General features: G+C 50.4%; 4 protein-coding genes across 4 annotated transcripts; 2 read left to right on the top strand and 2 right to left on the bottom strand.

The window, feature by feature from the left end:
- Positions 1–1,357: 1,357 nt before the first annotated feature.
- On the top strand, positions 1,358–5,350 carry Aud_004934 (uncharacterized protein; the record flags this gene model as incomplete). Its single annotated transcript, XM_043289870.1, has 1 exon — positions 1,358–5,350. One exon carries the CDS (start codon positions 1,358–1,360, stop codon positions 5,348–5,350), a length of 3,993 nt encoding a protein of 1,330 aa, XP_043145805.1.
- Positions 5,351–6,642: 1,292 nt separating this feature from the next.
- Positions 6,643–9,356, bottom strand: Aud_004933 (Pet127 family protein; the record flags this gene model as incomplete). Its single annotated transcript, XM_043289869.1, has 5 exons — positions 6,643–8,311; positions 8,373–8,436; positions 8,495–8,666; positions 8,721–9,089; positions 9,153–9,356. The coding sequence occupies 5 exons, from the start codon at positions 9,354–9,356 to the stop codon at positions 6,643–6,645; spliced, it is 2,478 nt and encodes an 825-aa protein (XP_043145804.1).
- Positions 9,357–10,371: 1,015 nt separating this feature from the next.
- On the top strand, positions 10,372–12,971 carry ade1 (bifunctional aminoimidazole ribotide synthase/glycinamide ribotide synthase; the record flags this gene model as incomplete). The annotated part of the gene is made up of 3 exons (XM_043289868.1): positions 10,372–10,651; positions 10,728–11,255; positions 11,320–12,971. The coding sequence occupies 3 exons, from the start codon at positions 10,372–10,374 to the stop codon at positions 12,969–12,971; spliced, it is 2,460 nt and encodes an 819-aa protein (XP_043145803.1).
- An 887-nt stretch (positions 12,972–13,858) lies between these two features.
- act1 (actin ACT1) lies at positions 13,859–15,751 on the bottom strand (the record flags this gene model as incomplete). The annotated part of the gene is made up of 6 exons (XM_043289867.1): positions 13,859–14,089; positions 14,161–14,932; positions 15,007–15,037; positions 15,253–15,308; positions 15,569–15,599; positions 15,745–15,751. The coding sequence occupies 6 exons, from the start codon at positions 15,749–15,751 to the stop codon at positions 13,859–13,861; spliced, it is 1,128 nt and encodes a 375-aa protein (XP_043145802.1).
- Positions 15,752–17,177: the final 1,426 nt, after the last annotated feature.

Below are 17,177 nucleotides of genomic sequence, written 5' to 3'. Positions count from 1 at the left end.
CCTATGATCATTATTGATCAAGTCAGCAAGTAGCATTAAATTTTGCCATCAGCATCACCATGAGGCATTGATCGTCCTTGACTGTTCTCGTCTTGCCGCCAGGGCTGTTTGCAGCAGTAACCTGTAACTTGTACGTAACTGATAAAAAGAAAAGAGGGTAAATAAACATAGTAAAATTGCTTACATGATTCCACGCTGACATCATGCTTGTTGTCAATCAGCAAATTGAATGACTGCGATCTTTTGGACTGTAGATATTCCGTAGTCATTGAACTAGCAGTCGCCATTTATATCGAGTTATCGTACCTCTCTATTATCGTCATCTTTATTGATTCACTTGCTAATACTACTAAGATAGCCAACCACCATCCATCTCCATCCATTGTTCCCTCCCCTCTGGTTCTGGTGTGGAATCTTGTTCCTGATCCTCTTATTTCGTTCCTGTTCCTGATTAATTTTTCCCTGTTCTTATCGTACTCCATTACCTTCACATCTCATTATTATCATACTATCATACCCTTAGCTACCTGTAACCCTTTCTCCTCCAGTATTGCAAGGCAGTACTAGTCAATTCATTCTTCTTTTCGTTGTTGGCTGCTTTCGTGTTCATCTGCTTCCCTTTCCGGCGCTTCATCCGCTGCTTCTGTTCTTCTGATTCTCTCTGGGGCGGCTATCGTCTCTCTGCTCCTCTCTCTCATTGTAACCTTCCACGTACCATTCATTCTTTTGTTTTTCTGTTCTCCTTCTGGTGATCAATTCAGTTAGTGGTTGCCTTGAGCTCCTAGGAAAATTGCGGACTTCAATATTTTTTTTTTTCTTTACTTTACTGTTTTACTTTTCTCAACCATTTTCGATTGTTTATTAAAATCTCTGGTGACTACCTCCAAGCTACAGTGCTTGTCCTAAAGTACCACTGTCCTCGCCGTAGCTCTGGTGCTTCCCCCTCAGTCTACCAATTGCTTCTCATGGCGCCTTGACGGACTGCTGTATGTTCCACTTCTTCTTCTCCTTTCCCTCTTCTTCCCTCTCCCTAATTAGTCTGCTTTTCCCTCGTTTTCCTTCTCCCATCTTCCCTGCTCCACAGGACCACTGGCTGAGCTAGTTTCATGGTCCGAAAAACATGCTCTCACTATCTACTACTAGCTGGTCTTCATCCAATATGCATGCCCGTCATTACCATGTGGTGACACTCAGCTAACTTGGTTGTTCTGCGCTGCTCTCCTAGTGAGAACGACGTCAATGTCGTCGATGTGAGGACTTTTCACTCCTTTAATAACTTCCCTTACACTCGTTATTTCCCTTTTTCTACGCTTGCCTTGGATCTGAACCTATTCCAATTTATCCGCTCCTCCCCGCCATGGCCGACAGCTTGGGGAAGAAAGAGCGCAGAAAAAGCCTGAGCGTGTTTAGCCCGTCGTCGACGACCTCAATTCTATCCGGTTCCGCGATTACCCACGATCGATCGCCGTCGGATGATGTCAACACTCTCAAGAAGAAGAACCGACGAAATTCCGGGTTTTTTGGTGTCCGGAACACCAGCCCAGCAAGAGCTCCGGGCAACAATGCTCAGCATTGGCCCAACACGATCGAATCGGAATCAACGGCAGCCTGCATAGCGTCGACACATACAATAATAGGTCCGGAGACCACTCGTTCCCGACGTAAATCCCTGCAGAAAAGGCGCACGTCTGTCTTTGGTTCTTTACGATCGCTTCATTCACTGGATGACGACGAAAAGTCTCTCGGGCGCGTAAGAGGTTCGCCGGTTGACGATGAAGACGCCTTTGCGTCTCGAAATGGGATCGGTTCGGTCATTCTGCATCATGGTGCGGTCCAGACGACAGGGGGCATGTGGAGGAAGAAAAGTCAGTACCTGGTCCTCACGGATACGCATCTCGTTCGGTTCAAGAGTCAGAGCAAAGCTGCGGAGATGTTCTCCTCAATCCCTGCATCCTATACGCGTTCACCTGCAATGAATCGCCAATCAATCGCCTCAATTAACTCGTTGCAAGAACCCCAGCTTGCTGCTCCCAACGATGTCTCTGCGGGAATCCCTCTGAATAGCATCATCGCAGTCTACATGTTGGACGACGGGAGACCTTCGTCAATGGTCGAAGTTGCCTATCTGGACGAGCGGCTACACAAGGCTGCTTTCATCCAGATGCAAACGCCAGATCTCCAGGAACTTAACCTGTGGATGATAGGAATTCGTTCAGCAGCAGAAATGACCCGTAGTGCGGATCCTCTACCCTTCGACCAGAAGTCGATCGAGTGCGTGGCCCGGATGCTCGAATACGAGAGAGATTACGACCCTGAAACGTTTCGTATGTTTCGGGTCATCCAGATGGCCTCCAGTAGCAAGTCTACCACACGGGCCTCATCGGATGACCTCACCAAGCTTTCCCCTACCGGGTGCTATCTCGCCTTGGGTTCGCATAAGCTGCACTTAATACCTTTGCACAAAATCTCCAGTCGCTCTTCCGTTGTTTCGATGTCCGATCTGGAAACCGCAACATCTTTCGGCTTGATGAATCTGACCAGTTTATCAATGGAATGGGGTGACGATAGCCTCCATCTGACGTTTCGGCTTCCGCTTCGCAAGCCATTCTCGGTCTTCCTAGCTTCGGTACATTCGCTCGAGGTTGCTTTCTGGATAAGGCAACAGACGGAGTTTTTGCGTCCGTTGTGGCTCCGGCAGCCATACGATTTTATTGTGCCTCGCGATTTGAACCATGAGAGCAATTACCCTCCTGTCAGCTTGGACGAAGACTACGGTTGCTTTGATCGGACGCTGGTCGCCTATTCCGCCAGTTATGATATCGACACCTCTAACATTCGCTATACGATTGACATGCAATGTGACAATGCGCCCTGCTTTAGACTTCTGCCGCCCGCTTCGCCCCAGCGCCAGAAATACACGGCGTTAGAGCTCATTGCGGTCTTACGAGCTCTTCGGTACAACGAGTCTTTCTGCTCTATCTCATTTAGCAGGGTCAGCTTGGATGCGCTCCAGAGTGTTCGTGATTTCCATGGAGTGGACAAAGACGCTCTCCTCACTCGCTCCGGCTCTCCCATTCACATTCCCGGCCAGGAGAACTTGTCAGTGCTGTCACAGGAGATTCGCGCGTTGGCCCTGAAAAGCACATACCTTAAACGGCTTGATTTTTCCTACACATTGAGTCGGACGCCTAGGTCTGATAGCGAGAGTCACGATCCAGGATGTGGAATTCCTGAAGCCCTTTTTCCCATCTGCCGCCGGGAGCTCACGAGCGTCGACTCTGTTGCGCTCAATGGAATCAGACTCGGAGATTCAGATCTCGACTACTTAGTCGACGCTGCCTCGCAGAAAGGCAGTCATTTACGTGCATTGGAAGTAGGGCACTGCGGCCTGACCGTTCACGACATTGATCTTCTTCTTTCGACACTCGTTACTCAAGCCTCTACGCTAGAGGCCATCAACTTTTCTGGTATACAGGGCCGTTTGGGTCCCAACTTACTCCAACAGTACCTCGGGCACTTTGGCAATCTGAAAAGATTGGATCTCTCACGCATCTCCCGAACTTCGGGCCCAGAACCGCTGATCAGCCCAGAGACTCTGTTCAGATGGCGGCTGCAGGAGCTTTCTCTGAGTGGAACTGCAGTGAATAGAGAGACTGTCGATGCGATAGCTACTTATCTGGCCAGCGATCAATCTCGCGACTTACGTGTACTTCGGCTTGACCAGTGTGGATTGACAGGGCAGGATGTTGCCATTTTTCTGCACTCAATAGCTGTGGTTGGTGCGCCTCGAGATCTGCATCTTTATGTCAGTGAAAACCGCCTAGACCTTGGTTGTTCGTATCTTTTCAACGCCATATCTCAAAACAAGACACCGTCGCATCTTTCAATGAGGATGATTGACTTTAAGATGGAAGAGCAATTTCAGGAACTCGTGGAGGCTCTCAGAATAAACCGGACCCTGAAATATCTCGACATCTCCAAAGCCTCACTGCCGTATGACGCCGGACCGGAGACATGCAGATCGCTCCAATTGATGTTCGAGGAGAACAACACATTGGAAGACCTTGATATCAGCGGAGAGAGTGCACACTTGGATGTGGCACGGTTTGGAATTGGGCTCAACCTGGCCTTGACCGGCTTGAAAAAGAACAAGTCCCTCAAGGTCTTGAAGATAGAGCACCAGAAACTTGGATTTCAAGGCGCGAGCACTTTGGCCTCCGTGCTGGAAGAGAACACCTGCCTGCGGGAGGTCCACTGTGAGAATAACGACATCAATTTGCAATCGTTCACTGTCCTGGTCAACGGACTCCAGCGAAACAGGACAATCTTGAATCTCTCTTCCATGGACCGCGACCGGGTTCAGTCCCTCGACAAGTTCCGGCGGGAGATTGAGAACGTGAAGCGGGATCTGAGTCACGCGCAGAGCTCCACTACAAGCTCTATTCGCCGCTCGATCCACGCTGCCATTCATGTCAAGAACACGACGGTGGGGAATAAGCTGTCCAAGCATTCCTCAGCGGCAAACCCTACTCGTTCTATGACCTCGCCGTCTTTGAGCTCAGCGTCGACCACCGCCGTGCAGGCTTCCCATGAGATGGATCACGATGTCGAGATCATTCTGCGATCTCTGAATCAAAAATGGGACTCGGAGGTTGCGCGTCTGCGTCGCTATCTCTTTCGGAACTACAACGTGGCCAATGGAATCGACGATGGCTACGACGATACCGCTAGTGATAGCCGGCCGGCTACGGCGGCTAGCCTTGGGACGATGCTGGAAAGTTTGAAACTCAGTGATTCGGAACTTAGCGACGAGAAACCTACGATTTCTCAGACCAGCTTGCAGGCAACACCACCGTCTGAAGCGAAGGTCGACCCTCCAACGCCATCAACTGCCAGTGCAGAAAGCACGAGCAGCCATCTGGACATCTTCAAGAGCCTCGACGCGGATAGTGGCTTTCGAGCCGAACTGGGCGATCGACCACAGACAGCCGGTGTCGTGCTACCGCACCACGGGTTTGCAGGCTTGCCCCCAGAGTATTCTACCTCTAATTCACCCTCGGCGCGCTTGGCAGTGCCGGTTCCTGCAATCCCATCAGTTACAGTCAAACCTAACAGCGTCCGAAGCGCCCGCAGCTCGAGCTCCGTGTCCACAAGCGCGGGTACTACAGTGAGTTCACGTAGTGCATACGGCACAGCTTCCTCCACCCTAAGGGGCTTCCTCAGCAAAGGCATATCGAAAGATCGGCGCGGTCTTGATAAATTGAAACCTGGGCCTCTTTGTGTCTCTAGTGATGCACCTCCCCAGCTGGATTGGACACCGCCTCAACTAGAACTACGCGGGTTTCGATAGTTGATGGTGTCCACAGTCCCCCAAAGCTGCGAAGTTGGATGAGCTTCTCTGGACTCGCTTGAATTCATGCATCATCTTCCAAGCCGATTCTGGGAATCCTCCATTGGAAAGGACACGTTATGAATTGTGCAGCACAACTTCTTCCTGAATATCCGAGAACAGTTTCTTTTCTTCTTTCATTTCGCTTCTTTCTTCATTTCTCTCTCTTGGCTGAGCCTGCCTGTACCTACAATCCAACCCATCTGTGATCTGAGCCATTCACGGCGCTCCTGGAAGCAAATTCGTGGATCACCATGGCTGCATGTTTTGAACACTATTGCGTGGACCAACTTCCTCCTAACTCCTGCTGCTCCTTGCCTCCTTTTTTCCGCATTTTTCCCGCTTTCTTTTGGCGCTTGATTATCAACGAATATCCCTGCCGAGCCATTTCTTCTTATTTTTTTTTTTTTTTTTTTTTTTTTTTTTTCCATTTTCTTTTTTTTTCCTTCCAAGGCGTCTACCAAAGGCTGAAGGTGAGCATCACATGGATCTGCGAGTTTTGGCGCATGGACTTGGTGCACGATTTGTCTCATTTGTTTGTAAGATCCTACTAGCGCGAATGCACATCTCCTCGGCGTTTTGCTTTCACTCTCTTCTTTTCCCGTTTGCCGATATTTGTGTCTTTTTCTTTTACGGCATGGAAGTCTGATGATTCTAATTGATAATGTCATAGAGTTGTTGTCTATCTCGAAAGTTGCGTGCTGCCTCGAGATAAGGCTCTGTTGAATACTATGATATCTTTTTCTTACACGAATTCTGTATTTAGATAGCATTCATGTATGAATATATATTCTAGATTATCGAATTCTTCCGTTTCAGATCTTGAAGGTGTTGTAGTTTCAGTCAATGAAGCTGTGTTCTCTAGAACTTGAATCTGTTCTGCGACACGTGCCAGCACCAGCGCAGTATTACAGGACACGGCTAGAACAAGACATTGCCTTTCTGGAACTAAAGTAAGAATCAGGAGGTATCTTAAAATTTGCCCGAATTGTTCGGAAATTGAGGTGACCAAAAGTACATGTTTATACAGTGAGCCGTACACTATTACGTTGCTTGAGACTAACCCTAAACGCCGTGAATGATACCAAAGACGCAGGCCGGGCACCGAGAAATGCAGAACGGTTTCTCCTTCTCTTGGAACAGTGGTCGAAGTAGACATCAAGGGAGAAACCGAATGACAAGCTCAAACCCAGAAGGTATATGATTAAAAATGCTGAATGTCGCTACCGCACGCGGGATGCGAAGACGATCGACTAGACCGCATCGCTCAGAACGACGATTCCCCGCTTCCTGTCGAGTGCGTCCTCCTTCTGGCGGAACTCGCGGCCCTGTCGGGAGAGCTCCCGCAGTTTACGGATATATACATTGGCCGCAACGCCGCTCTCGCCCTCTCCGCGGGTTGCGAGGGACTTTGCCCGGCGGTTCTGGCATGCAGTGTACAAGGATTGCGCTTGCGGCTGTTTCACCTCGGTCAGCTCCCACTGGACCGTCCACTTGTCGGACGCTGTGAAATTGCTCGGCCGCTCGACATAGTTGCCGTTCAATTCGTTCTTGATCGTGAGGGTCATGGCAAGTAAGTCCCGCGGCGCTCCGTGAGCCTGCTCCGCGGATGCGTCTTGAATCTCCGAGGCAGGCGAACTATCTGAAGTTGCGGATGTCTCTTGATCGACATTGGATGTAGTGGAAATTTCCTCCGGTGACCCCTCTTCCTTATCGCTCGATTCATCAGTCTTGTCCTTTGCCGGGGTGGTTGGCTGGCTTCCTGCTTTGAGACCTGATGGCGCGTGTGTAGTAGGTTTAATACGCTCTTTTGAGGGTAGGTCGAGAATGCGTCGCTGGTAGGCCTCGATTTCCTCCTGATTCTTCGTTTGAATGGCATGAATTTCGTCATCGGTGACCGGCTCCGCGAAGATATACATGAACGGCGTCTGCGCATCTCGGGTCTCAAAATGGAATCGCAAAGACTTCTTTGGAAACTTTTCGGTGGCTTTGTCAAGGATCTTGTTCCATAGTGCTAGACTGAGTTGAAATTCGGTATCGCCCAGCGTAGTGTCGGACTGACCGTGCAAAGTCTGGTCCATTTCGGGCAAACTGATGTACTGAAATCCAAAGATACGCTCGATATTATGGAAGGCGACGAATATGCCATCCATACGACCAATTCGTACTTGGAGAGAGTACTTCAAGAATGCAGCTCGAATCATGTCAAAGAATTCGCGCTCATAGGACTCGTAGCCGCCGAAGCGATGGCGAATCTCGTAACCAAGGCCATGTTCAAAGTTGCGTACGTCCATACGGATGGACACAACCGCTCGGGTCTTCAGATCGAACATTCCAGTTCCCGGAAGCCTGGGATCATAAGCGTCCAATTGAGATCTCATGACGAAATCGCCCATTGTCGAATAATGGTAGGCCTCGGGAATAGCCTGCTCTTCTTCCGGAGAAATTTTGTTCGTACTGGTCCTCCTGTATCGCTCAAAATCCTCTTTGGGCAGAGTCAGAAGTTTCTCTAACGACTTGCCAAGGTTCATCAGAATGTTGGCAGACTCAAACTCTTTATCGGCATCAATGGCGTATACACCGTCTTGATACCGGAGAAACATGGCTGCCGGCGCTCGCAAGAGGCGTGTAAATGTACGCAACTTATCTGGGAAGCCCTGTGACATATTTCGGGCGTCGATTGGTCTCCACGCAGAGAGCAGGTAATGGAAATGAGATAGTACCGAGGTCATGCTCGACGATGAGCCCACGTACTTCTTCTTCTCTTTTGCTGCAATTCGCCGAAGAGTCTCGTCCCTGGACGATGTAATGTATTCCTTGAGTGCATCAAAATCGAATTCAGTGACAGGCATAATGGAGCCCAGATACGGATCGAAGTTGAAGACGCGGGATCGAGGGTCACGGAGATGATAGACACCAGGGCTTAAGGGACAAAGCATTAGCTCACCCTCATGACTTAAAGACAAGGTCGGAAGCAACTTACTTGAACAAGACTCTGTCAAGACCAAATGACAATCGAGGAACCGAAGGGGTCTGAATTTTCAGAGCTTTGCATCAATGAGCTAAATACTCTAAAGTACGTTGAAGGAGGAATAAATCACGTACGGGTGATAGATAATTCTTCGGAATGCAATACACCAGAATGTCGACCCAGTGCAGAGCGCGCAACCGCCGACAAGGTTCGGATGGATTCTCTGGACCCGGGAGTTGTACCTCTGCAATCCAGTTGAGACACAACCGACTGAAGAGAGGACTGAATACGAGCAGTGCTGTCCTCCTAGTCTGTGGGTCAGCTACAGAGCGAACTGCAAAAAGAAATGCTGTATCTCACATGGCCTTGGAATGGAGCGCCTGGATCCTCTGATTTCGCTTTTTCCAACGCGGAGAGCTCATCTTGCTTAATCTTCGCCGTCACTCTCTGTGCTTGCCGAATTGGTGGGCCAGTGTCTGGTGCAGTACTTCCATGTCTCCTTCTTGTAGTTTCCGTCGGTACCTTGGCTTCTTCGTCGCGAAGCATTTGGATGATCTGTTCCTGAAGGGTCGCAGATTGGATGATCTTTTCCTGAAGGGACGCAGATGCGGCCGAAGATACTCTGCGAATAACGGAGTCCGTACCATCCTCTAGACCCTTTCTCTTTTTCTTCTTCTTCTTCGATGGGGGGGAATCCTCCTTGGGAGAATGGAAAGTCAGCAGCTGAATCTAGGAGTAAAGCGAGACTTCGGGCGTAGCTGGTTTCAGAGCCAGTGCGAAGAAGAACGATACCTTATCAGAGGTGGCACGAGCGCTTGAGGCGCCCTTCGCAGAAGTGTTGCCATCGGCAGCCTGGTCATCGCCAGATTTAGCGCGTGATGGAGGTGAGCTGTAGAACTGGCGCAACCGGGGACGACCGAGTCCCTGAGCTAAACAGGAAAAGCAGACATGTTCGCGGAGAGGGTCTTTCAAAGACCGCAGGGAGGTCCGAAACATCCAGTCCAGATGTATCGCAGAATGCTCGCCGAGCACTTAAGACTGTCCGCTCAATTGATTTGATGTGTGGAGGTCAGTCAATGCTGTAAACGCGAGATCTTGAAGCGTCCGCAGTGTCTTTTTGGCTTTTTCTGCCGGTTGGAGTTCACCGCCCTTGGTCTACTGATAACAGTTCAGATAGGCCGATGAAGATGGTGTATGGAGTAGCTCTCTGTGGGTGGGCGATGATCTTCGCTCGGTGCTTCTGTCGTTGAGGGAATGACTGTTTGAAAGAATTAATAATGTGCAGATTGACACATCAAAGCTGCTGTACGAATTCAGAATATTACTCAGTGATAAAACTGCTACGTGCAATAGAGTAGTAATAGTGTAGAAATCTCTGGAACCTCTTTGCGCCCTCAGAATCTAGAGTACTTTTGAATATCTCAGTGACAACCCTTCAAATAACGACTATTCCACTGACTATAGGGAGCAATTGACCGGATACATCTCCTGGTATAGCCGTCGGAAGCTGAGGGCAATCAGCGCATAGCCAAATCCGGGGTCGGAAAGGAAAAAGAGGGCCCGCCGGCCCGCGACGAGAAAAAAAAAAGGTGCGGTGCCTGTTGGGAGAATCTGTGGAAAGCTTCTTTTCCCAACAGCCACATTATCTGCTGTCAACGCAGTTTGATCTCAAGTCGATTCTCTCAAGAGGTGAGTAATTTCTTACTTTTCGTTATCCTGGTGTCGGTCGTGATTATCTTGGCCATCCTCTGCCAATTGTGAACATGCAATGAGTGAGGGGCACTAGCTAGGTGCCCCTCCGGGCGGTTCATGATTGTCTGTCGTCGATGAGTGCTGATCCGACTCAATCTCTCTGCGCTGGGAACATGATCATACTTCATCTCTGAATATGACTGCGCGTTTGGTCTTGCGTCAGAACAATTGGAGAATTACAGCCTTCCTCACTACCTTCTCGATAGACCGCTAACATGACTCGTACCTTTCAGGTTTGCTCGAGAAAACTGCAACCAAGATGGCTCAAGAACAACTGCGCGTCCTTGTGGTCGGCAACGGCGGACGCGAACACGCGTATGCCTGGAAGCTGAGCCAATCTCCCCTCGTCGATATCGTCTACGTCGCTCCAGGCAATGGTGGGACTGCTCAGGGCGCCTCCAGCAAGATTACCAACGCCAACGTTAAGGGAGACGATTACACTGGCCTTGTGGAGTTTGCGCAGAAAAATGGTGTCAACCTGGTCGTTCCTGGCCCTGAGGCGCCCCTTGTGGACGGCATTCAAGGCTATTTCCAGGCAGGTGGGTGTTTGTTCCCTGCCAGACCCTCTGGGTGATACTTGATAGTGCGGGACCTGCCTATTGACGTCCATGACAGTTGGAATTAGATGCTTTGGGCCTTCCAAGGCTGCAGCCCGCATGGAGGGATCCAAGACCTTCTCCAAGGACTTCATGAAGCGTCACAACATCCCCACCGCCGCATACCAGAACTTCTACGAATATGAACCCGCACGTCAGTACCTTGACTCTGTGAACCACAACGTTGTCATCAAGGCAGATGGGTTGGCAGCTGGTAAAGGTGTCATTATCCCTCAGACCAAGGAGGAGGCCCACAAAGCGCTACGCGAAATGATGCTGGATCATCAGTTTGGAGACGCTGGTAATGAGGTTGTTATCGAGGAGTATCTTGAGGGTGACGAACTCAGTATCCTCACCTTCAGCGACGGCTATACAATTCGCTCCCTCCCTCCTGCACAGGATCACAAGCGAATTTTCGATGGTGACCAGGGTCCTAACACCGGCGGAATGGGCTGCTATGCTCCAACTCCCATCTCATCAAAGGAGGTTCTGGAGGAAATCGACCGCACCATTGTGCAGCCAACGGTTGACGGCATGAGAAAGGATGGTTCGTCCGGATTCCACCCACTTCGAGCTTGCCGGATGTATGCTAATAAGTTTGATGAAATCAGGCTTCCCCTTTGTGGGTATCCTCTTCACCGGTCTCATGATGACCAAGGACGGCCCCAAGGTCCTCGAATACAATGTCCGTGGCGGAGACCCGGAAACACAGACCTTGCTTCCGTTGCTCAGCGATGATACCGACCTGGCCCAGATCATGATTGCCTGCACCGAACATTGGCTTGACGGTGTGGATATCAAGATCAAGCCCAACTTCTCCACCACTGTGATTGCCGTAGCGGGTGGTTACCCCGGCTCCTACGCCAAGGGCAAGGCAATCACTCTGGATCCGGCCCCTGAAGACACATTGATCTTCCATGCCGGCACGAAACTTTCCGGCAACGAACTGCAGACCAACGGTGGCCGTGTTATTGCTTCCACCGCTTCTGCATCGACCCTCGAAGAAGCACTCCGCAAGAGTTACGCTGGCATTGCGACAATTCACTTTGAAGACATGTTCTACCGCAAGGATATTGCGCACCGTGCCTTCAGACAGAGAGACGCAGCTGCTTCCCAGCAGCAGCAGTCTCTCACCTATGCCTCTGCTGGTGTGTCCATCGACGCTGGCAATGATCTCGTCAACAAGATTAAGAGCTGTGTTGCTCGTACGAAGCGACCTGGCACGGACGCAGTGATCGGTGGCTTCGGAGGACTCTTCTCCCTTGCCGCCGCCAACTCTGCCTACCACCCTGAATCCCCCACTCTGATCGGAGCGATCGATGGCGTCGGTACCAAGTTAAAGATTGCCCACACTGTGGGTGTGCACGACACCGTGGGAATCGATCTGGTTGCCATGAACGTCAACGACTTGGTTGTCCAGGGTGCTGAGCCCCTCTTCTTCCTTGACTGCTACTCTTGTGGCAAGCTGGACGTCGAGACCGCTGCCGCCTTTGTCACCGGCGTCGCGGACGGTTGCGTGCAGGCGGGGTGTGCCTTGATCGGCGGTGAAACCGCCGAGATGCCAGGCCTCTTTGTCGACGAGACCTACGACGCCGTTGGTGCCGCCGTCGGTGCCATCAACACCACCGGTAAGAACGCCCGGTCCATCCTGCCGGCCACCTCTGCCATGCAAGCCGGTGATGTCCTGCTCGCGTTGGCCTCCTCTGGCCCTCACTCCAACGGATACTCGTTGGTCCGCAAGGTCGTCGAGAGATCCGGGCTGAGCTACAACGACCCTGCCCCCTTCGCCATGCCTTTCTCTTCCCCTTCCTCCGAATCTCTGACCCTGGGTCGCGCCCTCCTCACCCCTACCCGCATCTACGTCAAGCCCATCCTGAAGGCTCTGTCGATCCCGCCCTCCAACAGCGCCAGTGGTTCCTCAGCCATCAAGGGTCTCGCCCACATCACCGGTGGCGGTCTGGTCGAGAACGTGCCCCGCATGCTTCCTTCGACCCTCTCGGCACACATCAACGTCTCCGCCTGGCAACTGCCCCCCGTCTTTGCCTGGCTCAAGAAGAACGGCAACGTCACCGCCACCGAGATGGCGCGCGCCTTCAACTGCGGTGTCGGCATGGTCATCGTGGTCGAGAAGGGATCCGCGGCCGCGGTCAAGGAACTCTTCGAGAAGGAGGGTGAAGTTGTCTACCAAGTCGGTGAACTCAAGCCCCGTCAGGACGGCGAGGAAGGCTGTGTACTTGAGGGCTTACAGACCTGGGATGCTTGAAACTGCTTCAGAAAAAACAAAAGAATTTCTTTTCCCGTCTTTTTTACATACTACATCTTAACGACATGCTCTCTGAAGTTTTGATTATCTATATTTTCGCTGACGACAACTTGACTTGCCTACTACATAAGTGATGATGAGGGATGAATGTCAATAACACCTTAGGTTGGGTGAAAATGCACTTATAGAATGAATACGAGCAATACTCACACGTCTATATACTCGCTTAGATTCTAGGCCCTCTATCATGTGGTACAACTGCCAACCACCACCAGCAGCCGCTTATACTGACAGGCATTAGATCTAGGTTGTGACATCATATTGTAGAACAGACTACGAGAGGTACCTCCGTACCTCTGTACTCTAACAGAAGCTCATTCCAGCACCGAAGAGTCAAGTATTCCAGCGATACTTCGATTTTCGGATTGTGGAAGACAAAGAGCAGGCCCGGAGATTAGAACGTCAATCAGGTCAAATATGGGAAGCAATAGGATTCAAACATGCGCTGAACTATACGAGGACTGTCACCGCACTGTCCACAAGACCCCCATGTACACTCCTTCTACACTGCTCCCTTTTATCGGATACCACTACTCCTTCTGGTCACATTCTGTGGGCCGTCAGAAATTGCCGGTACACCGAGCAACAAGCATATCAATGGTAAACCATCTCTATTTCACAACTAATATAAAAAAATTCCTTTTCCAGGCAATCTTTTCCTCATAGTGCGAGCAGAGAAGGCCTGCATGTCACCATTCCCTCCGTTCCGGTCTTTTGATACAACGGGACAGTACGAGCGAAGAAAAAATCCAAATGCAAGAGCTGTAGCTCGGTCAGCTTAGTGTCATGGAAAATTCAGGATAATATTGAAGGAAGATCGACATACCTTAGAAGCACTTGCGGTGAACGATCGAAGGACCGCTCTCGTCGTACTCCTGCTTGGAGATCCACATCTGCTGGAAGGTCGACAGAGAGGCCAGGATGGAACCACCGATCCACACAGAGTATTTACGCTCAGGAGGAGCAATGATCTTGACCTTCATAGACGAGGGAGCAAGGGCGGTGATTTCCTTCTGCATACGGTCGGAGATACCGGGGTACATGGTGGTACCACCAGACTAAAGGGAGAACAAAAATGAGCACACAGTAAAGACGGCATGAGCCGAACAAAAAAGGCAGGAAGACTTACCATGACAATGTTGCCGTAGAGATCCTTACGGACGTCGACATCACACTTCATGATGGAGTTGAAAGTGGTGACGTGGATACCGCCGCTTTCCAGACCCAGAACGCTAGGCTGGAAGAGAGCCTCCGGAGCACGGAAACGCTCGTTACCAATGGTGATGACCTGACCATCGGGAAGTTCATAGGACTTCTCCAAGCTGGAGCTCTGGGAGGCAGTCTGAATCTCCTGCTCAAAGTCGAGAGCGACGTAGCAAAGCTTCTCCTTGATGTCACGGACAATTTCACGCTCGGCGGTAGTGGAGAATGTGTAACCACGCTCAGCCAGGATCTTCATCAGGTAGTCCGTCAGATCACGACCAGCCATGTCGACACGAGAGATGGCGTGGGGGAGAGCGAAACCCTCGTAGATGGGGACAACGTGGGTGACACCGTCACCAGAGTCCAGGACGATACCGGTGGTACGACCGGAAGCGTAGAGGGAGAGAACGGCCTGGATGGAGACGTAGAAGGCGGGAGCGTTGAAGGTCTCGAAGACAATCTGGGTCATCTTCTCACGGTTGGACTTGGGGTTGATGGGGGCTTCGGTCAAGAGGACAGGGTGCTCCTCAGGAGCGACACGGAGCTCGTTGTAGAATGTGTGATGCCAGATCTTCTCCATGTCATCCCAGTTTGTGACAACACCGTGCTCGATGGGGTATCTGAGGGTGAGGATACCACGCTTCGACTGTGCCTCATCACCGACATACGAGTCCTTCTGGCCCATACCAATCATGATACTGCGTTGAAAACGTCAGCAACAATGATTCGAGCTAGCGCAACAGCTCAGAATTAGAAAAGGGGGGTTATTTACCCATGGTGACGGGGACGACCGACAATGGAGGCTATCTCGCAAGTTAGCATTTAATTTACTCAAATTAAGCTGTCGCGCAAGATGATTCAGGGAGAGGAAGCCGCCAGTAGGGAGTAGCCACCCGACGCAAGGGCAACAATTGACACATCCCCCGGCGACATCCTGCAGAGTGACATCAAGGGATGACACATGGTAGGAGGGGTTGACTTCGGATATCTAGCATTATGGGGTGAGGGGTTGACTTACGGAAGACAGCACGGGGAGCATCGTCACCGGCGAAACCGGCCTTGCACATACCCGAACTACAAACCAAGCGTCAGTACAAGATACGAATTATTGCGTTCATCCTCTCAAGAGCATTCTCTCTCCGCTTTGAATAGAAGGAAACCCATGTGCAGCACTCCGAGAGAGGCAACCGATGCCAGCGCTGGAAGGTGCAAAAGGCGCCAGTTGAGCGACCGAGAGCTCGGCCGGTCAGGAGGCTCAGGAGTGGGATTCCTTGGATAAACAACGCCCAAGTCGAGAGAGAAACCATCAATAATGCTGAAGATGAAAAACATACCCATTGTCGATGACGAGAGCAGCAACTTCTTCTGTAAATTGGAACGATGCAATTGTCAGTTGTTGTTCGCTATGTGGGTGTAAAGCAAGCGAGCAGGAGGGGGACGGTGGTGGAACGGGGGTTGTTTGGTGACAGGGAACCCAAGCAAAGCTGTTGAGGTGTCAGAAACAACGTACCTTCCATGGTGACAGAAATAGGATTAAGGCGAAAACTACAGAGAAGAAAAAAAGAAAATTAAAGAGAAGAGGGAGAGAGATAGACGATGGAGGGGGAAACGAGATAGAGGGGAGGTGGATGGAAAGTTGAGTTTGAGTACGTAAGTTGGGAAAGGCAGTTGTGTAGGAGGGAGAGAAGTTCGAAGTAGGGAGAGAGAGAGAGGAGAGTGAGAGCGAGAGAAAGGAAGATAGCTAGCTGGCTGGCTGGTTGGGTTAGCGGTAACCGTAACTTTGTAAGTAAGTGGTATTGGTCGGGGGGTGGAGGAGTAGGAGAAGGGAGAGAGGGGACTAAAACGGAGTGGACTAGTGTTCGCTGAGGTGGGCTTGGACTGGACCAAGGAAAGAAAGCGAAGAGGCAAGACGCTAAGGTAAGGTAGTCCCAGCTGCACCACCCAATCTTAGTACTCTTTCTTTTACCAAGAGTATTGTTTAGGACGATGATGATATTGATTCTTTGACCAGGTGGAATGAGTATGAGTGGCCTTGACAGTGATGATGTTGGTGTGTTTGGATCAGAGACAAAATAGGGTCGTCCGGGTTTGGTGCCGCTTCGTATAGGAGGCTGTCCACCGCCACTAATACCCTTATCAAAAGTATTTATACCTTAGCTACAGAGAGATCATGCAGAATATTTGAGACTGCAAAGGTGATGCCTATTTGACGTTGAATTTATCGTGATCAGATTAGACTAATGCTAATTGTTCCAGAATACTGCTGCCTCTGGATGATGATGCGGCTGCTGATGAATGATGCTCAGCAGAGTAAGTCGTCCCATGCCGTAGTCCAAAGGAAGTCTAGAAATCCCCTAAGGCAGAATCATTTCAACCTGAAAGGAAGCATTTTGAGCAGTGAGTGGTAAAGCTTAGGTGGCCTTTCACGAGGTCAGAAGGATGGCAAAAACAATTGCGCATGCGTCGTGGGGCTGATCCCTATCCATGAACCAGAAATAGATGTTCAATGCCTCAATAATCATAATCGGAAGCTTGGGAATGGCTCCTCCTGTCACTGGGCGAACCAGAAAAGGGTTCATCCTCATCCCATTAGCTAGATTACCTTACCGATCATCGAATACTAGGCCTAACCCTGAGTCCTAGGTTTCCACTTACCATTCATTGCAATATGGAGGTACTCAGTACTCTTCCATATTTGAATATATTCTGATGACCAGCCATCGCAATATGCTACAGAACCCTACTGCACGTAGAAGTATCGCGTTTTCTCTTAATTCTCTACCAAGTACCCCTGTAAGATTAGGTCATAGCAGCCAATCACTCGGAAGAATCAGCCAAAATGGTTTACAGTCTACAAACATTAGTACAATGGTAGTACGGAATAGTCTCCGGACTCTGTTGTTATTACTGACTCCATGTGCATGAGTGCCTGATTGACCCGTT

Source organism: Aspergillus udagawae (genome assembly GCF_001078395.1).
Source record: "Aspergillus udagawae IFM 46973 DNA, scaffold_3, whole genome shotgun sequence".
Lineage (NCBI taxonomy): Eukaryota > Fungi > Ascomycota > Eurotiomycetes > Eurotiales > Aspergillaceae > Aspergillus > Aspergillus udagawae.
Note: the sequence above shows the minus strand (reverse complement) of the source record. Positions and strands in the feature narration are given on the sequence as shown.